The 24508-nt window shown below is 38.2% G+C and overlaps 1 protein-coding gene across 4 annotated transcripts in view; it reads left to right on the forward strand.

Moving 5' to 3' along the window:
• The window catches only part of myocd (myocardin), a 201672-nt gene that overhangs the window by 135089 nt on the left and 42075 nt on the right, over positions 1–24508 (forward strand). For 2 of the 4 annotated variants that reach the window (XM_055229670.1, XM_055229671.1), the window contains exon 1: positions 14078–14286. The exons of 1 other annotated variant lie outside the window; for it this stretch is intronic. In XM_055229670.1, coding sequence (XP_055085645.1) covers positions 14232–14286 — 55 coding nt within the window. In that variant the 5' untranslated portion in view covers positions 14078–14231. Of the gene's footprint in view, positions 1–14077; positions 14287–24508 lie in introns of those variants that run through there. One more of the 4 variants, XM_055229672.1, reaches the window with a different exon arrangement.

A 24508-nucleotide genomic window follows, 5' to 3' on the forward strand; every position in this document is an offset into this window, starting at 1 on the left:
GATAGGTTAAACTTGTAAATCAAGAGTTTAATCTGCATTTTTTACATCTTCATCTCACTTGCTTCTTTCTGCTGTTGTCCCATATAAATCTATATAATTTAAATAAAATTAATTGACTAAACAACTAAAGGCCTACATCCCTAATATCAACAGTCTACTATTTAACATTTCTGGTGAAGTGCCTGCCATTTATTCAAATATAGATGGTTTTATTGCTAAAATACCTTGTAACATGTATACTAATTGTGCAGTCTCACCTCTCCACAGACCTGAGCTTGGTATAATGCAGTTATATAGGGGGTATTTTACTTCTATAGGGTATTAATTACTAACACATAACATATTTAGATCACCATGTTACATGCTATATTCATGCTACATTCACCAAAAACAACATATTACCATGTTTTAGAAGTTCCACTTTTGTTTTTGACATAAGTCCCCCCTCTCTGTGCTCCAGAATCACTCCCTCTTCAGAGCGCTATCACAACACAAATAGCGTGCATTCTGCTAATGAAACTGCTGCATATCACATCAGGTTTGTCAAGTTGCTGTGAACAGTTTTGTATTATGTTTTTGTATATTCATGGAGAATGTCGTGAAGAAGCTTGGATGACGTAGGGCTTGTGAGCAGAGTCTTGGACAGAATCTTGCTACCAACTGTAAGGAGGGTTCAAATAGGGCCCAGGAGAAAATGCTAAAATACTCAAACATGCATGGATGACATCTGAAACCTCTTCAGGCATGTTTTTGATAAGGGAACAGCATTAGAACATGGTAGAAAGCTAAAACAAAAAAAAACAAAAAAAGAGTTTGCATAATACCCCCTCTTTACTCTGGAACATTCCAGAGTAAGCGGCTCTATGCTGGTGGCTGACTTGCCATCTGAGTTACTAAAAGTTACATAGCGCATGAGTGTTTGCTAATGGTGTGTAAATCAGTGCATCTCCTAGACTGCACCTAGTCTGACCTATGCTATTACATGCAGTGGGCATCTGAGGCTTCTCCACATGTGTCAATGGAATCTCTGAGATTCCATTCACAACACCTCACCTGACTCCCTCCGGGTCAGTTCCTGTGTTTACATGCATTTTGATAAATTGGTTTCATATTGGACTAGGCCAGTTATCTTTCTTTCTCGTTGTGCATGTAAATATAGTGATTGTTGTGGCTGGGACACGGGACAGTGGAGACAGTATGTGTATGTGTAACTGATGAGTAGGAGTCTTTTTGTCTCTTAGCAGCCCACGTCCCAAGCACAAGTGAAGGTGACCCAGCCAGAGTCCAGTCCAGATCTGGGACCCCAGCCAAGCCCACACGAGAGGGTCCATATGAGCCGATGTGTAAGTGCGCAGAGAGACACCATTTAAAGGGCACGCAGATATCTATGTGATAGTGGAGTATTTGATATAGGAGTACAGGGGTGGAGCATAAAAGAGAGAGAGAGGGAGGGTGTGGAGAGAAAGGGGAGAGAATGCCACTCTCTCTCCACTCTAGTTCCTGTCTTTTTGTTCGTCCTCTCTTGTTTCTCTCAGTCTCTCTCTCTTTGTCTCTCTTTCTACATTCTACTCTCTCTTTCGTTTTGCCTCTCTCCTCTAGCTCTTCTCTTTTTTTCTGTCTCTCTCTCCTTTTAATCTCTCTCTTTCCAATCTACTCTCTCTTTTTCTGTATTTCTCTTTCCATTTCATCTCTCTTTTTCCTCTCTCTCTCCACTCTACTCTCTTTGGCACTCCTCTTGTTTGTCTCTTTTCTCTCTCTCAATGCCCTCTGACTTTCTTCTCTCTCGCTCCTTTCCCTGTCTCTCTTTCTACCTTTTGCCTCTCTTTTTCTCTATTGCGCCCTCACTCTGCACTGTTGCCGTGAGAACCCTCTGATATACTATGATAAGGCTGATTGGCTGCCGATAAGAGCCAATCAAAGTGCCTGAACTAACCCGACAAAGCTGGGACGTGCACAGCCAGATCCAAATGAAAAATGATAGCTTACCAAAACACAACTTCAACCTCTCCTCAACAGTGAAGCGGAGACGCACTAAAATAGACCATTATGAAGGAATGATTCAGAGCACAGCCGGCCAAGTCTTAAAGTGCATACGACAGATTAGACTACTCATAAAATAAATATCTATATGAAAAAATCTTAACTATTTTTTTTCTAGTTTAGTTCATAATCCTACTTCGTGGTTGGACATGTTTGCAGATTTGGGGGTAATAGGGGTAATTCCATAAGTTGTCTGGGATCCAGAATACCCATCTCTTAAATACTTTACAAAGGTATGATTCTGGTCACCGATGAATCTCCCCGAGTTCAGATTGGAGTGATTGACAGGTGGATTAGACAATCAGGGACACAAATAGTCCATCTGTATTGAAACAATTGTGGCTGCTTATGATGAAAAAAGAAAGGAAAATATCTCAAGGAACTGAAAAAAAACATGGCAGATTTTTGTAGAATCAGTGAATGAAGCACTAAACTCTGTTAATCCAAGGTGAGAGAAGTTTGATTTTGTTCAAAATGATGAGTGACCAATGAGCTCTTATGTTTCACATGCGTCACTGAAATGAACTAATCTAATTGCACTAACATTTTTTTTTTTGGCTCAAGATTGATAGACTGTATATATTGGTCCCTCAGTACGGTTCACCTTTCACTGTCTCGCTGTTTTTTTTTTGTGTGTGCAATTTTTCATGCTTTTTTTTTACGTAGTATGAACGTGCATTGTGTTCTGCGTCTTGATTGGCTAAGGGACTGTAGACCATTGTCAATTGATCTCCTCTGTGCCGTGTCTCCTGTACAGTACAGAATACGTTCAGTCAAATTTACATAAATGTTCAATCGACGCTACAGAGGAGCAGTGCCAGGACGAAGAGACATCGTCAGAGGAACTGTGAAATACATGTGACACACTATTAATTAATTTGACAAGAGAAAAATATGAGAAAATGTTAATGCTTATCTGAAAAAAAGTGTATAAAGTGTGTGGTGAGGGGTTTTAAAGCATTAAAACATATATAATAAATGTAAAAAATAATTGATGATGATTGATGATTTCGCATATTGCGGGTTATTTTTAGAACGTAACCCCGCGATAAACGAGGGACCAGTGTAAATAAATGGACATAACAAACCTGCTAACCATGAGCATGGATGCACATCTGGCTCCATCAACTTGACACTTTCTCTGTAATTGTTGCTCGTCATTTTGGTTTACCAGCTCCGTTACACCATTGGTCCATACCTGTCAGTGCTGTTACACCATTGGTCCATACCTGTCAGTGCTGTTATACCATTGATCCAGAACTAACATCAATTCATGCAATGGAGCAATAGTGCACTGTACGTTGACAGTTTTGGTTAAAGTCACAGTATGTAACTTTTTTGTCCATACAATTTCTCAATGATAAGCAGTTCATACATAAGTTAATTCTATTTTGATTGTCTTCGGCTACTTCTGTAATCTTGTCCTTTTCTTCATGTTTTTTTTTTTGTATTGATATATTGACAGTATTGATATATTGATAGTATTGATATATTGATTGCAATATATTTGACAATTCTAATATAATATCCAAGCTGCTCTATTGTGGTGTGCATGTTCTGAATGTTGAGAATGGGAGTAGCAGGAGTAGGAGGGCTGTGAAGCACTTGTTTGCAGACATGTACACAGGATATGGGTGTGGGGTCCTGGGTGCTCCAGTGCACGGGACGTCTGTCTGAATGGGCAGCAGCTGGCTCCTGTCACATTCAGACTACAGCTCACATCTGGAACCAAAATAACCCCAGTTTAGAGTTTACAAAAGGATTCCAAAACACACTACATGTATGTCTTCATCAGCTTCATTGAGCAAAGATCATGGTTTCATGGTTTTATACTATTGGTAAGAATACTAGACTTTAGTACTACTATCACTACTACTACTACTACTACTACTACTACTACTACTACTACTTTTAAAGACATTGAAAGCAAACATGAAAACATTTAAAGGTATTAATTTGAAACACCTTCTGTAGTTTACTTAACCTACCTAAATATAAGAAAGCATGTGATTTTTTCATATATAACATTTTGTGTGTGTGCGCGTGTGGGTGTGTGTGTGTGTGTGTGTGTGTGTGTGTGTGTGTGTGTGAAAACAGCCAAAATTCTTTTTCATTTTGTTTTCATATTAGAAACAAATCAATCACCCAGGGGATTCTGGATATCTTACTTCTTCCTAAAAATTGTCATGGTTTTGTCATGTCATTATTATTAGTTTTTTTGTTTTTTGTTTTACTTGAAAATCAGACTTAGAATTTGATTTTTGTGTTTTTCCAGGTTGAAGCTTATTTGTTGAGAGATCAAATTTACAAAATAAATAAATATACAAAAAAAAACAAAAAAAATAATAAATAAACAAAAAAATGTTTTGCCTGTAGCATCTTGCCTTAAAAATACAATTGTAAGCTCTCTTAAGCAACTTGAAGTGAAATAGTTGATTTTCATACTCAGATAATTAATTTGTGAATTACTTTTATACACACACCTGCACTTGTTATTGATGTTTTATATGGACTTATTTGTTTTGATTGTTTTTTCGGTTTGTGTTGTATTTTAAACAGGGCACCCATGAAAAAGAGAGCCCAAGTGCTCTCATTGGGTCCCCCTGTATAAATAAAGATAAATACAATAAATAATATGGGAGGGCTGTGTCAGGATGATAAAAAAAAAAAAAAAGTAGGACCGTTGCCATTGTGGTTGATAATATTTTAAATGGGAAAACTATCCACAATACTGGATATAATGGGAAGCAGAAACCCATGAATGAGATATTGTGTCTAAATACTAAATTGTGCTCAAACTCAAGTTGTTCCAATGGCAAAATTTCAAACTTGATTTGATATTGAGGAAAAGTATTATATTAATTTTGGTATTTATAATCAAAACAATAATCTTTCATAGAAGATAAATTTGAACACAAAATAATAGTTTTGTTTTCTATTATAAAACTATTCAGGAAATGTCCAATTTTGTCATTTTAATGTTTGTTTTTGGGTTTTTTTCCTTATTAAATGAGTAGCTGCATAGTGCGTTTTTGACAGCACTAGTATCAACTGTACAGGTTTTAACACAAATTAATGTAGTATATATATATGTATATATATATATATATATATATATATATATATATATATATATATATATATATATATATATATATATATATATATATATATATATATATATATATATATATATACACACACACACACACACACACACACCCACACACACAAAATAATAATATTTTATTTATTTTTACTTTTTATTTAAAATAAAAAGATGTTTCTTATTTGGCCTGGGGGAGGGTCTTCCTGCTCGTTACCAGGGCAATGTTATTCCTATGGCTATAACATTCCACCAGTGTGGTATAAAACGTATCTTTCTCCATGGAGAATATTTCGAAGTATGGTTTTAACTTTCTTTTTCCATGGAATCATGCAGGTGACGTGCCACCTCTAGAAAGTTACGTACTGTACTTTCAATATATTTTCTTACTGTGTGGCTATTTAATTTAAAACAAAATAAATCTTGATAAAAATTTGCTGACGTTTCAGTTATGTTTTGATCTGTTTCAGCAAAATCCCATCTGCTCCCCCAAATGAGACAAAACACAGTCACTTCTTGATCTAGCTGTCTGCGGTGGCGTCCAATAAACACGCATGTGGAGCTATGTGGAGAGTTATAGCATCAGACAGTGTTGTGGTTCTGAAATACGCATATGCTACATGAACATAAAGCAGCGACTGTGTACACTCCACTGTGGCTGTCAGGCTGCACATGCACGCTCTACCACGCTCCGCTTCAGATGGGAACTGTCATGTCTGCTGACACCGGGCCCAATTAAAGGGGAGGATTAGTCCAGGGCTGGGTGACCTCTGTAGGAATCTGTGTGTACACTGTCAGGCCCAGACACATCCCTTTAAGCACTTTCACCTGCTAATTAGCCCATGGCCAACGGAGTGTGTGAGTGTTTGTGTGTGTAAATAGCGCAGCGAATGTCAGCAGTAGATTGGTGATCACAAGGAGCACACAGTAAATATTTGAATGAGACAGAGCTGGGGCGTTGGAGCAGAAGCCAGAGCAGATACTGCAGAGCATGGTGAGGGACTGACTTCAAATTTTTCAAATAATTGCTGAAATGTTCTTCTTCTATGAAAAATTAAATCACATTGGTATTTTATTTTTATGTAGTATTAACTTCTAATACATAACATATTTAAATCACCATGTTATGACATATTGTCATATATGATGATGATTCATACAAAAAAGACTCCTACAATCTGAGTTTGATAACCACTGAAGAGATGCTACTGAAGTCCAAAGTTGCTATGAATTTGGGGACAAACAAAGTTGACTCCTGGCACAACAAATGAGGAACTCCATGACATGTAAAACCATACATGAAATTCAGGTGGATGACACACTGACCACTGACCCAGAGAAAATCAACTGTATGTTTTCTATTATTCTACAAACAGCTGTATTCATCTGAATCTAATTATAACACAGATGAACTGTATAGTTTTCTTCAATGATTTTGACATTCCCCAAATTCATAGCAACAAAGTTAACATGTTGGAAAACCCAATTAGCCTTCAGGAGGTTAAAAATAATGTTTTAACATGCAGGGTGGTGAAAATCCAGGTACAGATGGATTTTGTACCGAAATTTATAAAAAGCTCTTAGATAAATCTCTTTTCTTACATATGTACAATGATTCCTATAGTGATGGTACACTACCACCAACATTAGGTCAAGTTCAAATGCCTCTACTACTTAAGAAAAACAAAAACACAACACTGCACATCTTATCACCCTATTTCACTTTTAAATGCTGATGTTAAAACCATGGCTAAGATTCTTGCAACACGTTTAGAAACAATAATGCCTGAAATTATCCCTCCTGACCAGACTGGTTTCATTAAAAACAGATTCCCCTTTTTCAACTTAAGACGCCTGTTCAATATTATATAGGACTGTTATAATCCCCAGGTCCCAGAGATGGTTATCCATGGATGCAAAAAAAAGTTTGACAGGGTGGAATGGGAGTATTTATTAAACACTCTTCAAAAATTTTGGTTTGGAAAAAAAATCATCCAGTGGGTCATACTCCAGACAATTTACAGCACACAGAAGAACTGCCCTCTCTCAGTTTTTCTTTTTGCCTTAACAATTAAGCCACTCTCTCTAGCCTTATGACACAAATGTTATTCATCTCTGACCCTGACACCAGTAAAACAGGTATTTAACATTTTAAACAAATTCCAGAAATGTTCAGGATATGAACTAAATCTTGAAAAAAGTGAGCTATTATATAAACTCAGCAGCATAAAATTATCCACTCAACTCACTCCCCTTCAAGACAACAGACCAGTTTGTTTACTAAAAATGCTCTGATCTCTTCTTCACAATCTACAATCCCTATTAGAACAGACAAAGTCCAATCTTAAGTCCTGGTCTTCTCTTCCTTTACTAGTAGCAGCTGCATCAATTCTGTACAATGAATATTTTACCAGCATTCATATACACTGCCTGGCCAAAAAAACAGTCACCACCAAAAATAAAAAGTCACACACTCTAACATTTCGTTGGACCACCTTTAGCTTTGATTGAGCACTGATTAGTCCCAACTGCTTGAGTTCCCTTTGCATTGTGCTTGTTGAAATGCTCTTACTTTCACTATTAAACCTAGCCCTGAGTTCTACTGTTGTTTTTCTTCTATTTGATTTCACCAAATGTTTAAATGATCGATCACGATTATTCAGGATTTTTTTTTTCTTCCTCGAAGCCGATGGGTCCCCACTATCCTTCCAGTTTTTAATAATGCGTTGGACAGTTCTTAACCCAATTTTAGTATTTTCTGAGATCTCCTTCGATGTTTTCTCTTCTTGATGCCAATGATTTGACCCTTCACAAACAGACTAACATCTTTTCCATGACCACAAGATGTGTCTTTCAACATGGTTGTTTAAGAAATGAGAAGCAACTCATTGCACCATTTTGGGTTAAATAACTTGTTGCCAGCTGAAAGATAATCACCCATGCAGTAATTATCCAATAGGAGGCTCGTACCTATTTGCTTGGTTAAATCCAGGTGGCGACTTTTTTATTTTTTGGCCAGGCAGTGTCTATTTCAGTGTTTCAGTGTTTCTTCACCAATTTAAAAAGTTTAAATGGAAGCTTTGTTTATAATGGTAAGCCCCCTTGGAAATCATGGGCCACACTGTAACAACCTAAGAACATGGGAGGCATGGCCTCTCCAACTGTCTTAAATTTCTCATGGTCAGAGTTTGAGGCATCATTCTGTAGCTAATCATCTCTGCTCACCTTTGTCTTCCCCTATACAGCCTCTTCAACCTCATAATAATAATCTCTTGTAAAATGTACAGTACACTCAAAGTCTAGAACCAATTTAACCATCATTTTAATCCATAATCCATATTTTTAAAAGCCCTCATTCAATCAAATCATCTGTTCAAATCTTCTTTATTAGATGAAAACTTTCTCTGACTGGAATGATAAAGGTATTAAGACAATTGCTGATCAGCAAAAGGTGTCAAAGTGACTCTCACAGAATCCATTTTAACACTTTCTCATTCTGTTTTAGAGCTAATTTAACATTTTTCAGAAATGTTAAATAAGCAACACTAATAAACACTGGACCTGAGTTCCTGTTTAACACTGGAATCAACAGTTACATTAACATTTTGATAGTAAATAAATAATACATAGGGTTATCCTGATTTATCTAAACAACACACAGAGGTGTTTTATTTTTACACTTAATATTAGTTAATTTAACAATTTGTAGAATAGTAAATTAATAAGACATACTGTAAAAATAAATAAATAATAATAATAATAAAAAAATCAGTGCATTTAAACTTGTATTTTTGTTTAAAACATTGTAAAAGATGAAATTATGTACACACTTTCATCTGAAACTTTGTTGGAATTTTGAATATCATAAGTTCAAAACATTCTGAAAGTATGATAATGGTCATCAAAAGAGTATGTGAACAGTTTGGAAGTCAAAAGTAAAATGCAGGTCTCAACCAGTAGTAGCATCATGAATTCCACAAAACACAGGGACATTTTCTTCAGTTGCAAAAATCCAAATCATAAGCCGTGCTTCATATTCAGTACCATTTATTTGAACGCAGCTGGTTGAGAACACTTGGACTGACATTTTAAGTAAATGTTGAGCACATCATTCATGTTGTTATGATCAAAGGATATAATAGGTTCATAATCTTGTTTCAAGTGAACATTTCTCACAATAATATGCAATAGCCATTTGGTGTTTTTAGCAAGGGATGTGGTTATGTTTTTGAAGTTTTAAAGAAAAATTTTAGTAGTTTGTTCTTAGCTTCATCTCTCATTGACCATGTATACAACAGTGGACCAATGTTGTTTATTACAGAAGGCAGTGGATCATGTCAGCGATCAGATGCTTTGAATATACAGTCATGCCCAGAGTGAGTGAAGGTGAAAAAACAATGTTCATTATTTGTAATAACAACAACAACAAATACCAATGCTCATTTCCAGAAGGAATGAGGTCACCATGTAACAGGGAAATGTTTTTCATCAAACATAAGGTCTGGATAGAATTTAGATCAATGCCATTCCTAGTGCTGTCCAAAACACTCTTTGTGGGACGATTTTTGCATTCTAAAAATACATCATCAAAGCTATAGTTTTCAGAAAGCAGGACTTTTTCTGAAATGTAATTCTGAAATTTTATCTCATACTGAGTGACACCCTCAAGAAGATCATGCATGATGTTAAATGAGTAATGATCACAAACATGGAAATATGTCAGTGAATTGAGAGTGGAGTTTCTTTTCAACCCAAACGCTCACTGTTTCTGGGTTTTCTTCAAGAGACTGGCAGTTACTTGGAAATAATTATTTTCCACGAAAGATCACCTTGGTATCATCGTCACTGAACACAAATTGTGAATCACTCTTCTCAAACCAAGAACTGCGTGCATCCCCAGATAATCTGCTGTGATCTGTGTTATTGTGCCATACACTTGCTCATCAAACAATGGAAAGCCTATTCCTTGACTTTTCTCTTGACATCAGTGGTTCAGAATAGCATCAAAGGCATGTTTTTGCTGACCCTGCAAATGAAAAAGTGATGCAAAGTGAATGTCCACTATGACAAAGTTAAACTTAGGGGGAAAGTTTCTTCACATAAAATAAAGACAACCGATTTTGTGAATCCCACATTTAGACCCAAGTGGATTAGCTGGTTCAACGTCATATAAACTCTCATCATTTAGGTCATTTAACAGGCCAGGCTCTGAGCTACACTGTCTTCTCAGTAAATCACAAATCTCAGTATTTCTACACAAAATTGGCACGTATATAAATGCATCCCTTACAGGAACCTGCTCACAAGTACCAGATTGTGAATTGGCAATGGATCAGTTATTTCATTTACTAACCTTTGTGTTAAATTTGAAATACCAAACTGTGAATTAAACACAACAAACACAACATTTCTATCTTAAATAGAGTTCATATGCCTCGGCCTATGCAAAGTAGTCTTGTATGCAATGTAAAATCATACACCGCTGCTTTGGGACTCCTCAAAAGATGGCCAAGGTATTTCCTAGTGTAAATCCACATTGTATCTGGGCTGGCACTGTCCTGTTCACATGTTTTGGTTTCCTATTATAAAGTTAAATGTTTTGGAACAACTTCACACTTATCAGCTTTAGATAAATCAGTTTATTTTTGGAACCACCCATTTTGATATTATCCATAACAGAATCTATTGCTTTTGCCACACTTTCAGCCGTCATCTCACAATGTTAACTTATTCTGCTACAAGGTATTCCAAAGACCTTACATTTCAAGTTCATGGTGATACACTGTTTAGCTACTAAATACTAATGCAAAATACAGATGAATTGAAGATGACAGATATACAGTTTGTTTGGTTTTTTTTAAACATAAAATAAATAAATAAATAAATAATTAAAAATGTAATTAATCCATCCATTTTTTCTTCCTCTTATCCGGGGCCGGGTCGCAGGGGCAGCAGTCTAAGCAGGGACTCCCAGACTTCCCTTACCCCAGACATGTCCTCTAGCTCCTCCGGTGGGACCCCAAAGCATTCCCAGGCCAGCTCCTGCGTGTCCTGGGCTTCTTTCTGATGGGACATGCCCGGAACACCTCCCTAGGGAGGCGTCCAGGAGGCATCCTGAACAGATCCCCGAGTCACCTCAGCTGCTCGTCTTGATGTGGAGGAGCAGTGGCTCTACTCCGAGCTCCCGTATGACTGAGCTCCTCACCCTATCTCTAAGGGAGCGCCCAGCCACCCTGCAGAGGAAACCCATTTCAGCCGCTTGTATCTGCGATCTTCTCCTTTCAGTCATTACCCAAACTCATGGCCAGAGATGAGGACAGGAACATAGATTGACCGGTAAATCGAGAGCTTTGCCTTTCGACTCAGCTCCTTCTTTAGCTCCTTCTTTACCACAGTGACCGCATCACTGCAGACGCTGCACCGATCCGCCTGTCAGTCTCACACTCCATCCTTCCCTCACTCGTGAACAAGGCCCCGAGATACTTGAACTCCTCCACTTGAGGCAGAGACTCACCACCCACCTAAAAAGGGCAAGCCACCTTTTTCCGGTTGAGAATCATGGCCTCGAATTTGGAGGAGCTGATTCTCATCCCAGCCGCTTCACACTCGGCTGCAAACAGCCCCAGTGCCTGCTGCAGGTGTTTGATGGATAACAGCCCTCTGGACAAAAGTGTCCCTCCTCTGTGTCATAGCTACGTATATCTTTTTCACTTCTTCTTCATTTATGTTCTCTCTTATCCAGTAACTTTGCTGTGGTCCACAACTCCTTCTGCCAAAACAGACCTGGAGCTGCTCGACCCTCTGGGAGAGAGTACCTCTCGTGAGCTGTTTCCCCTCAAATATCTCAGTATGGGTCTATGCCTGTAGAAAAGCCGTTATAGTTTTGTGTCTTCACCTGGTGTTTATGGTGGGCTTATGAGAGTGGGCAGCTCTCAGTCAGTGAACGCCACACAAAAGCCTCAGTGCTGTAATGTGGAGAGAGTGGACATGAGGCTATAGGACGCAGAGGAGCTAACAGTAGACTTCTATGCATTGGAGCCCTCATTATAGCAGTGTACGAGCCTGTTCACATGTATAGAACCAGAGTGTTATCATAACACTATGTTTTACTCTGGAACACTGCATTTCCTGTAAACTCGGATTTAACAATGAATGGGATATCTCCATACATTTATCCCATGATAAAAGCCAGACCATAATGTTCTATATATTGAAAAGAGAGTGTTTAGGACAACACAAATTGAAAAGGGTGAGATATTTAGTTTTTTAAAGAGGGGGTATTTTACTTTAACTTCTATGGGCTATTAACAGCTAACACATAACATAATTAGATCATAATATTACCTTTTAATGTTTTGAAAATGCTACATTCACCAAAAACAAACATATTAACATCTTTCATAAGTCTCACTTTTGTTTTTGACGATCTGAGCCCCCTCTCCCTTTGCTTTCTGTACTATATCACTCCCCCTTCAGAGCGCTATCACAACACAATGACGTGCATCCTTCTAATGAAACTTAGCAGGATACATCAGGCTTGTGAAGTTTTAGTGTATAGTTTTGTATTGTGCTTTTGTATATTTATGGACAATTGCGGGAGCATGGATGAGTTAGGCTTGTCTGCTGAGCATTGTACAAGATCGTACTGCTAACTGTAAGGAGGGTTCTAATTGGGCCTGGGAGAGATCACTAGATTGCTCAAACATCCATGGATGGCATCTAAAACCTTTTCAGGCATTTTTTGATGATGGGGCAACATTATAACATAGAATTAAGCTCCAAAAATCCAGTTGAGTTATTGTTAAGATTAAAGAGCCTGTCCCCAATTTTTCCCATGTATTTGAGCAAAATTTGTCTTGCCCCGAATACAAATATATTGTATAAGCAGCTCTCTAGGTCAAAATAAGTCAGTATTGTCTGTAACCGAGAATCAGAAAGTATGTGTTGGCGTGCTAGTTGTTGTTAGAATTACCGTGATGGCAAAACTCCTCACTAGCCTCGAAAGCCATGAAAAGTGCTTATAAACTCATTGTGGTGAATAATTTGTTTACCCAAAATGTACAAGGTAAGTGAGGAATAACTTTGGACTTTTAGAAACTGTTTAAAATGAACTAGTTAAGTTTTTCATGTTTTTAAGACAGTAGATCAGGTACAGTGCCTTGAAGTCATAAGGTTAATGTGACCAGTTTCTGGAGCCAGTTGATAAGTAATGATAAGGTTTTGTTAATTCTTTCAAAAACTATATATCACACATTTGACATCTAAACACAACCAACCACAATTTTTCAACCACAATTTGGTCCTATCTCCCCTCCTTCCTCTGTCCCTCTCTCCATCTCCAGTGTCCTGATAGGCAGATATATTTACTCTATCCTCCTGCCCCCCTTCATCCCCTCCTTAGCCCGGGCAGACAGTGGGGGTGTGGCCTGAATGGGGACCCCCTATGGCCCCGCCCACTGAGGGGCATATGCGCGCAGGGTCCCGGGTCGGTTCAGATCTCAGCTGCCGGAGAGAGGAGAGAGCTCTGGAGGTCTGTGGAGAGAGAGAGGAGTTTGAGTGAAGTGGACCACACGAGCAGAGGAGGAGGAGCAAAGGAGCAGTGGAGGAGAAGAGGGGAGAGAGAAGAGGAGGAGAAGAGGAGAGGGGGACCAGAGGAGGAGAGGAGGACCGAAGAGGAGAGGAACAGAGGTGGAGCAAAGGAGGGGAGAAGAATCACAGGAGCAGAGGAAGAGATAAAGAGGAGTAGACAAATAGAGGAGGACTAAAGGAGGAGAGGAGAGGAAAGGTTAACAGAGGAGGATCACAGGAGTAGAGGAGGACCACGGGAGCTCAGGAGTTATTCAGGAGGTGAGGGGCAGAAAAGGAGCAGAGGAAGACTACAGGTACAGAGGAGCAGAGGAGAATTGCAGAAGGTTCAGTGGAGGAGAGATTCAAAGGAGGAGAGGAGTAGAGGAGGACTAGAGGATCAGAGGAGGACTAGCAGAGGAGAGGAGCAGAGGAGGACCACAGTAGCAAGTATCAGAGTCAGAGTATCGTGGGTAGTGTTGACAGGTGACACTGTATCTGGCACTGGGACTTTTACATTATGACTCTGCTGGGATCTGAACACTCCAGTCTCATACGCACCAAGTTCCGATCCGGTAAGACGCTGCGGCATTGCTTCATTTTTGTGTTTTTAGAATATATATATATATTTTTTTTACTTTTTTATTGACACTTAAACTGCCCAAGATGATGTTTTGGTATTATTGCTATACATATTGTTTTATTTAATTTAGTTTAATTTGTATATCATGTTTGCGAACAACAGTGGCCTCAGAAATCTGTAGTGCAAATTTTAAAATCGCATTCAAAAATTCAAAATCAAAATTCACAAAATAATGAAATGTCACTTGATTATTGAATTCTGTCTATAAACTACATTGTTATGATTGATTCTTTCAAAATTTGATGCGTGTGCCTTTTCAGATCATACTCAAATATTTGAATAATTACACCTGTTCTATTAATAGCATTTCAAGTTTTTCAACTCACATAAATTATACTGTCCAAAAGTCAGTATTTGGGACTGGACATTTGGACAGTATATTTTATGGCACTAGTTTATCTTCTATTTTTACCAGAATTTTAAATGTATTTTGAAACTCAAGAAATTGCTGGTATGTTTTGTTGCCGTCTGTTTTGAAGTACTATTGTAAAGTATTTTAATTTCATCATTATTTCTTTTTAGACCTGGTTTAGTCCTGGTTTAGTCTTGGGTTGGTCCGGTAATGATCTGTGCACTGCTGACAGTTATGCTAGAACTCCAGTCCCACAAGATTTATTATCAAGTCCTGTTTAGACCTGGGTTAGTCCTGGTTTATTCCTGGGTAAATCCTGGGTTAGTCCTGATTTAGTCCTGCAACGATCTGTTCATCACTCATTATCCGTGTGTTACTAAAACACTAGTCCCATACTCTGAAGTCCTGTCCAGACCTTGGTTAGTCCTAATTTAGTCCTGGGTTAGTCCTGGGTTAGTCCTGAGTCAGTCCTGAGATAGTCCTGGGTTAGTCCTGAGTTAGTCCTGAGTTAATCCTAGGTTAGTCCTGAGTTAGTCCTTGTTTAGCCCTGGGTTAATCCTGAGTTAATCCTAGGTTAGTCCTGAGTTAATCCTAGGTTAGTCCTGAGTTAGTCCTTGTTTAGCCCTGGGTTAGTCCTGATTTAGTCCTGGGTTCGTCCTGAGTTAATCCTAGGTTAGTCCTGAGTTAGTCCTTGTTTAGCCCTGGGTTAGTCCTGAATTAGTCCTGGGTTAGTCCTGAGTTAATCCTAGGTTAGTCCTGAGTTAGTCCTTGTTTAGCCCTGGGTTAGTCCTTAGTTAGTCCTGGGTTAGTTCTGAGTTAATCCTAGGTTAGTCCTGAGTTAGTCCTTGTTTAGCCCTGGGTTAGTCCTGAGTTAGTCCTGGGTTAGTCCCGAGGTTAGTCCTGAGTTAGTCCAAGGTTAGTCCTGAGAGTCCTGAGTTAGTCCTGGGTTAGTCCTGAGTTAGTTCTGAGTTAATCCTTGTTTAGTCCTGGGTTAGTCCTGAGTTAGTCCCGAGGTTAGTCCTGAGTTAGTCCAAGGTTAGTCCTGAGTTAGTCCAAGGTTAGTCCTGAGTTAGTCCTGAATTAGTCCTGGGTTAGTCCTGAGTTAGTCCTGGGTCAGTCCTGGGTTAGTCCTGAGTTAGTCCTGAGTTAGTCCTGGGTTAGTCTTGGGTTAGTTCTGAGTTAGTCCTGGGTTAGTCTTGAGTTTGTCCTGGGTTAGTCCTGAGTTAGTCCTGGGTTTGTCCTGAGTTAGTCTTGAGATAGTCCTGGGTTAGCCTTGGGTTAGTCCTGAGTTAGTCCTGGGTCAGTCCTGGGTTAGTCCTGAGCTAGTCTTGAGTTAGTCCTGGGTTAGTCCTGGGTCAGTCCTGGGTTAGTCCTGAGTTAGTCTTGAGTTAGTCCTGGGTTAGTCCTGGGTTGGTCCCGGGTTAGTCCTGAGTTAGTCCTGAGTTAGTCCTGAGTTAGTCCTGGGTTAGCCCTGGGTTATTCCTGAGTTAGTCTTGAGTTAGTCCTGGGTTTGTCCTGAGTTAGTCTTGGGTCAGTTCTGGGTTAGTCCTGAGTTAGTCTTGAGTTAGTCCTGGGTTAGTCCTGAGTTAGTCCTGGGTTAGTCCTGAGTTAGTCTTGAGTTAGTCTTGGGTTAGTCCTGGGTTAGTCCCGGTTTAGTCCTGATTAATCTATATACTTTAATTTGACTTTTCACCATTGTAAGTTATTCTGACCATAAGTAAAAGACATTTGACATTTCTGTGTGGTATTCAATGCGCTGTCTTGAGTTTATAAGAGGTTTTGCTGCTGTATATGATGCTGCTTTCTTGCTTTCTGATTTCAATTTTTCACTTTTTAAACATATGTTCATGTTTTATAAAATAGACTCACTGTTTATTCAAGATTATGATGCCTACCTGCATCGCAAAGCACATTTTGTACATTTTGATTTTGGTCAAAAACTTTAAAATTCTTTCCAAAGTGTCCAGATTATTCGAATGTTTTGTATAAATGCACTTGCTTGTATGATAGACATCCATTCATTAATCATATCAGATTTTTCCCTGGCTTAGAACTGGTTTAGTTAAGTTCTCATTTAATCCTGAACTATATTTGGTTTAGTCAAATTTGTTCTGACAAAGACTCGAGTTTTGGTTTCAAATGTTTTTTTTTTGTTTTTGTTTTTTTACATTTTTATATTAATTTTCATATGTGATTTATCCTTGTCCCAGTGTCCACACTGTTGAAATGTTTTGTCGTGGTATTATGTTACACTCCACTACGGGGCCCGTTTTCCATCTCTCATCCATGTCACTGATCTGTCGTTCTATTCTGAAGTCCTGTTCAGAGCTAGGTTAGTCCTGGTTTAGTCCTGGTTTAGTCCTGGTTTAGCCCTGGTTTAGTCCTGGTTTAGCCCTGGTTTAGTCCTGGTTTAGCCCTGGTTTAGTCCTGGTTTAACCCTGGTTTAGTCCTGGTTTAGTCCTGTGATGATCTTTGCACTGCTGACAGCGATGTTAAAACTCCAGTCCCATGAAATCTATAATCTTCAAGTTCTTTTTAGACCTGGTTTAGTTCTGGATTAGTACTGGTTTAGTTCTGCAATGATCTTTAAATAAGTAATAGCTGTGTCTTGAAACTCCAGTCCTACAAAGATCTATTACCAAGTACTGTTTAGTCCTGGGTTAATCCTGGGTTACTTCTGAGTCTGAGTTCTGGGAGGATCTTTTCACCACTCAGAACTGTGTGGTGTTAAAACTCCAGTCCCACCAAGGTCTATTATGAAGTCCTGGGGTCTTGGGTTAGTTCTGGATTAGTCCAGGGTTAGACCTAGTTTAGACCTGCAAGTATCTCTGCTCCTGTATTTATCTGGTTTAGATGAAATGTTTAAATCCTTGTCGAGAGTTTATTTAGTCCAGATTAAGGTTTTAGAACTGGTTCAGACCTAGTTGAGGCACAGTTTTGTGGTATCTTATATGTGAATTAGTCCCAACTGTTCAAACCTGGTTTAGAAGGATTTAATTCTGGATTAGTCCTCGTAAATCTTAGTAAATAAAATGGTTTACTGATTGCTCAACTATGGTTAAGTTGTTTGTTGTTGTTGAATAGTTTCAAACCTCGTTTAGTCCTGGATTAGCACAGTCTTGCTTTAGTCCTATTTCAGACTTGGTTAAATCTTGTTTCAAATCTTTCGTGCTGGATTAGTCTTTGCTGGTTTACTCAATTTTGGTTAAATTCTGGTTTAGTCCTGTTTGAGACCTTGTTAAATCTCTTTTCAGAGCTCCCTGAGTTCTGTTTCAGACCTGTTGTAGTCCTGGTTTAGTCCTGTTTAAGTCTTGTTTCAGACCTACATCAGACCTGTTTCAGTCCTGATTTAGTCCTAACTGGTTTACTCCTGTTTCAGATTTCTTTTCAGACCTCCTTGAGTCCTGTTTCAGGCCTATTTTAGTCCTAGTTTAGTCTTGTTTCAGACCTGCATCAGAGCAGTTTCACTCCTGGTTTAGTCCTGTTTCAGACAATTAAATCTTTTTTCAGATCTCCATGAATTGATTACCTATATTAGTCCTGGTTTAGTCCTGTTTAAGGCTTGTTTCAAACCTGCTTTAGTCCTGTTTCAGATCTGGTTTGGTCCTGGATTAGTTTAGCCCTGCTTCAAGCAAGTTTTAGACCCGGTTTAGTCCTCACATTCCCCGCGTAACTCTCCTTGCCACAGCCTGATGCCCTCACTCCTTGATTTTTGCTGCACGGCCGTACATACTTTGGTGCGTCGTGGTGCGATGGATTTAGCATTTTGCGTTTGCTTTGAAGTCCAACACGTGACGCAGTCTGCTAGCTGGAGGAGACAGGTTAGCATGCACTTGTTACTTGTGGGAAAAAACAAAACCTTCCTGTAGCGATAAGAGTAGATTAGGACATCGTAAGGGGTCAAAGGTTATCTTTATATGGGGGCAGTTGGGATAATGCACAACAGCTGTACGGACATTTGCATGTTTTTATTCATTAAAGGACCTATATTACACTATTTTCTGATCTTTCAGATTTTCTGATGTTAGGGTTAAAAACAGACCTGGAGTTATCTTTGGTTTCATTCACACATGTTTAACACATAAACCCTGCATATTTAGGCTGACTACTTGAGTACAAACTGAAAACACTCTGTTCCACTTCGTGATGTCATTAAGTGGTGATACAGGAAGTGCTCCACTGTGTTTTCAAACTCCATACACCTTCACTAGGATCATTTAGACAGTTTCATCCCTGGAATAGCCAATCTCTGCTGAAATAAACGTAAAAAGTAAGAACTATCGCTTCATGACATCACAAGTTGGAACAGAGCATTTTGAGTTTTGGACATGTAGACAAACTACAAATAAAGGGTTACTCAAACATGAGTGAATGAAACAAAACTTCAGGTATGTTTTTTTTGTTTTTTATTTTTTATTTTAATGGGGTAACAGCATTCTAAACTCACAAGGTTTTCATAATATAGGACTTAAAATAATTATTTGCAGACATAATTACAATATAATAATAATTACATTTTTTTTCTTTTTGCACTTTGTTAAGTAAATTGAAATAAGTGTAGATTTCAGTTATACATTCTTGCATATGTGATGTTTTCTTTGGAGATTTTTGGACATCTCTTGCACACGTACAGGAGCCAGGGCTGGTTGTGGAGCAGAGGGAAAAGGGAGGAGGGAGGCGAGGGGAGCAGCCGGAGCAACACTGCCCCCTTCCCTGGAGCAGAGCAGAGCAGGGCTCGCTGTGAGGATCCTCCCTCACAGACTGATAAAAATACAATGGAGAGATACTGTACCGTTTAAAAGTTTCTAAACAAGTACTTTTAAATTCTAATACTACTAATAGTAATACTTCAAGGCGCCAAGGCCTTATGCTTTCAGAGCATCCTAATTATTCACTGTGATGAGTTTATAAGCACTTTTCACAATTCTCAAGGGCCAGAGCTAAGTTTAGTGTCATGGCAATGCTAACAACATGCTAACTGTGCACTTCCTGATTATCAGTCAATAAAACAATGTATATATTGATACAAATAGTAGAGGGTGGACATATTTTTACTAAGGTAAGACAGATTTTGCTCAAATACATGGAGAAAAAATATACAGGATCTTTAAAGTATAATAAATAATACTCATTTTAAATTCTGCAATGGCTGCAATGTAATGCATTACGTACATTTTGACTGGTTGGTGTCACTGCTTGTCTCAATGGAGAAAGATATGTTAAACACCACAGTGACCCTCCAGAAAAGTAAACATATATATCCTGCAATTATTAAAATGTGATATGGCATACTTGAGCATTCTGAGCCTTTTCACACAGCATAACAACACTGTACTGATTGGTGGTAAGAATGTGATGATGTCATACTTCCAGATGGGGTCAAGAGCCAGTTTCTCTCTGTGTCACTTCATATTTTCATATGTCCAGAAGGAAAATCCGCACACATTCAAACCTGATTATATGTAATTGGGACTAGGCATTTGAACCAATTGTGAGTGCTCCACAGCTTAAAATAGGCTCTTTATTATTATTATTATTATTATTATTATTATTATTATTATTATTATTATTATTATTATTATTATTATTATTCCTATATAAATCTGACATAAAATTCTTGAATGATGAATGCTGAACACAACCTACTTCTTCATAACCCACAAATATGCTGTAAGTGAATTCAACGATGGCTTGTAAGAACTTCCTCCTCCTCAGTTTAAAGCAGATCTATTGTGCTTGTGTCTCCTACATAGTCTCTAACACCTGTGGACCATTATGTTATAATTTGCATATTTTAAATCACAGTATTAATCTAAAACTACTTAAAACTAGCGAGCAGCTTACTTTTTTTCACCAAAATGAAGTAGACAGCAGTGGACGTGTACCGGTAGTGGTGAAATGGCGTTTTGAAAATGAACGATTAACAAAGTACTCCAAATACAACTTAGAAAGGGTAAATGAGAAGGGGAAACAACTATAAAACAGTTAAAACCTCTGACAAGTCGATTTTGCAGAATAGGTCTGCTTTAATGAGCTGTTTTTAGTTTTGTTCAGTTTTATAATTAGAGCAAATGTAGTCCTAATTTGGAGTTGGCTTAGGTTGCGGCACTTGTCATTGTTGTGCCCTGGTTTGATCCCTGTTTAGTTCTGGTCTAGACTTGGTTTGTTCCTGTTCTAGTCTTGGTGGATCTAGTACAGATTTAGTTCCAGGTTTAGTTCCAATTTGAATGTGGTGTTTTTGCAGTTGTGAATGAAACCTTAGACATTGGTTAGCCCTGACCCATTCCTGGTTTAAAATTTACTTTTTGGAGCTTTCTACCATGTTATGGTATTGTTCTCTCATCAAAAACATGCCTGAAGAGGATTTTTATGTTATCCATGCATGTTTGAGTAATCTAGTGATCTTTCCCAATCTCTATTTACAACCTTATTACAGTTAGCAGTACGATTGTGTTGTGATAGCGCTGTGAAGAGGGAGTGACTTAGCCCTGTGAGGAAGGGGATGGTTTTGTCAGCGCAACAAAAACAAAACTGAAACAAACAAAACATTTTAATATGTTGTTTTTGGCAAATATAGCACTTTAAAAATGATAAAAGCTAACATGGTGATCTAAATATGTTAGGTGTTAGCAATTAATACCCCATAGAAGTGTAACACCTCCTCTTTAAACCTATTTTGTATATAAGTTTGTCCAAAAGTCCAAAGCAGAGAGGACATGAGAGTAGAGAGCTGTGTATGCGTTCCACACATGTCAGAATAAATAGTACTTTTCCTCAGAGATGTTTTGACCTCAGAGCAGAGGCCAAAGGACACATACTCCATAACAAGACACGAAACCCCAGTGTGAAACAAAAATGATCTCATTACATGTCATCTTTTTAAATGGTGGGATTTGTTGTTTCATATTTCCATTTATATTCGAACCAATCTTACTATCAGTGTTAATAATCCCTCATGCTATTTGCCCAGCTCTTGGGGTCAAAATAAGTCAGCTGTGTACTGTCTGCATCTAATTCAGGCCCGGGTCTACAGGGATGCAAAAGGGTGTGGGCACGCTTCAGTAAAAGTTTTGTCCCTTCTGCCATTGCTGCCCTGAACAGTTTGTTTTCTCATTGTGTGCTGTCTTGTCTGGTGTGTGTTTAATGTCTGTAATTTTTATTGTACTGACAGAGTCATATATATATATATATATATATATATATATATATATATATATATATATATATATATATATATATATATATGTATGTATGTATAGATATAAGGTCCGATATTAAATTTTATTTCCATCTGATACTGATATCTAGTATCTTGCCTAGTGTCAAAAGCAGGGAACCAGCTTCTTAAGTTCCGATACCAGTATCAATCAATGCTTTAAGTATCTGTTGATAAGCGATATTAATGGGTATTGCTAGTGTTGGAATGGAGAATGGCATACAGTTAACTTATTACACAAGAGGTGTTATGTAACTGTTATTTATTCTTCAAATATCTACTGAACAGCTTCATGAATAAAAGCTCAGTTATGCGACGTTCTAGTCTAATTTAAACAATTACAGGATTAAATTAATTAATCAGCCTAATTAAAGGCAATATCATAGAACAGATACGTGATCCAGTGAGATTTTTATTTATAAATTTTTTTCTGTATCTGCACCGATATTGGTTACCACTATCAGTGCATCCATAGTTGGGAGCACGACTAAAATTGGACGTTTTGAGTATTGTTGACAATATCATTTTGTACCATTTGTTATGTAAATATTATAACAGAAGTTCCTTTCTTGCAACTAAATGTGCAAACTGCAGCCTCCACCACAGCCATGGGAAGTGAGTCTGGACCAAGGGACAGATCTGGATCAGGACTATAAGTGGTGTTGTAAGTAGTCCCGGGGGGGTTGTGGTCTGTGTGTGTGTGTGTGTGTGTGTGTGCATGTGTGTGTAGGGGGGTTTCCCTGGGTTCTGCTCTGCCTGAGAGGAGGGGAAGGGGGTAGTGGGGGTGTCGTGCGTTTCCAGAATGATGCGAGTATAACAGCTACAGGGCTATTGATACTTTGCAGATGGTGTCACCAACATTTCCTGGGGGCGTGATGCTAACTGTAGGCACTACTAGCTGTTTTAGTTGAAACAGGTGAGCTCATTTCTGCTATTAAACAAGGAGATAAAAATATAGTCACAAGCTAGCTAGCAGTGTGATGTCACTGCAGAGTATCAATAGACCTGTCACGATAATTACTATGTCAACTTGTTGTTCAACATATGATAGATGGAACAATATATTTTGGGGTTCAGTATTTATCATGTGTACAACTCCCAATTATTGGTTCATTCTGCTATTTGGTTGTTGCAGTTCATGCCTTTTAAAGATTTTATATTGCACAAAATCAATTCTTTAAGCCATGTTATAATAGTGGTACCTCCTCAAAAACATACCTGGAGTTGGGTTTGGGTTTTGCTTCTTTCATACATGTTTAGTAGAGCTTTATTATTACTCTGTCTGCATCTCTAAACATTTAGTTTGTTGAGATGGGCAATTCCAGGGCTAAAATCTACCAAAATGTTTTTAGTGAAGGTGTATGGAGTTTAAAAACACAGTACAGCACTTCCTGTATTACCACATGACATCATAAGGTGGAAAACAGTGTTTTCCATTTGAGCGTTTCCATGGTGACATGAGTATTACAGTTACAGGGCTATCGGTTGTAGTTCTATATGCATATACTGTACCAAAATCTAATGAAAGGCATATGAGCTTGTTTCTGTGGTGTACAACATTTTTTTTACAACACTAGACTTTTGTACGATTAAAGATGCAATATGTAACTTTGTAACATGCCAGCTTCTTGATATAATGGAGTTACTGCCCTGCATGGCATTAAACGCAACTTACTTTGCATTTATTATAGGGCCCATACCACACTCTTTTTTTAAAAAAACATCTATGTTATAATGTTGTTTCTTCATCAGAAACATACCTGGAGTTGTGTTTGTTTCATTCACACGTTTAATAAACCCTGCATATTTAGATACACTCCATTCCACCTCATGTGGTAATACAGGAAGTGCGCCATTGTGTTTTTAAACTCCTTCAGAAACATTTGGATGTAAGACACCTTTTAACTTAAAAAACTACAGCTTCATGACATCACACCGTGATCCATAGCACTTTGAGCTATGGAGATGGATTATTCAAACATGTGTAAGTGAAACAAAACACAACTCCAGGTATGTTTTTGATGAGGTAACAACATTGTAACATGGCTTAAAGCTCACAAGAATCAATAGAGTGTAATGAAGGACCTTTAAATTACATTTTGCAAACAAAATACCTTGAAAGACATGTGTTCTTACTATGAGCAGGCTTGCCTCTCCATTTGACCTGTGTCTTAAGCTCATAACCGATTGTCTCAATGAAAATGAATATGTTTAATGCCATACTGTGGAACACGGCTGGCAGAGCATTAATGTCACTATGGAGATCATCATGGCGTACCCTTCATTAAAAAAGTCCCATTCTGCACCTTTAAAGTATTTGACATGAGAACAGAACAAATTGTGAATTGTTTGACTATTAATTGTTTCATGTTTGGTTGTGTTGAAATGAAAAATGAATAATTATTTGGGGTAAGACGCCTGAGAGTTGAGGAATCTTTATAAATATGCAAAAATGTGCGTCATTAATCAGACCTCTCATAATTCCACAGCTCACTGTAGTGTTTCCAATTGATTATTAACGATCTGCTCAAGAGGCTCCAAAACGCTCTCGTCCAAGTCTTTCACGTGAATAATGCATGTATCAGG

This window comes from Periophthalmus magnuspinnatus, chromosome 19 (assembly GCF_009829125.3).
Source record: "Periophthalmus magnuspinnatus isolate fPerMag1 chromosome 19, fPerMag1.2.pri, whole genome shotgun sequence".
NCBI classification, from domain to species: domain Eukaryota; kingdom Metazoa; phylum Chordata; class Actinopteri; order Gobiiformes; family Gobiidae; genus Periophthalmus; species Periophthalmus magnuspinnatus.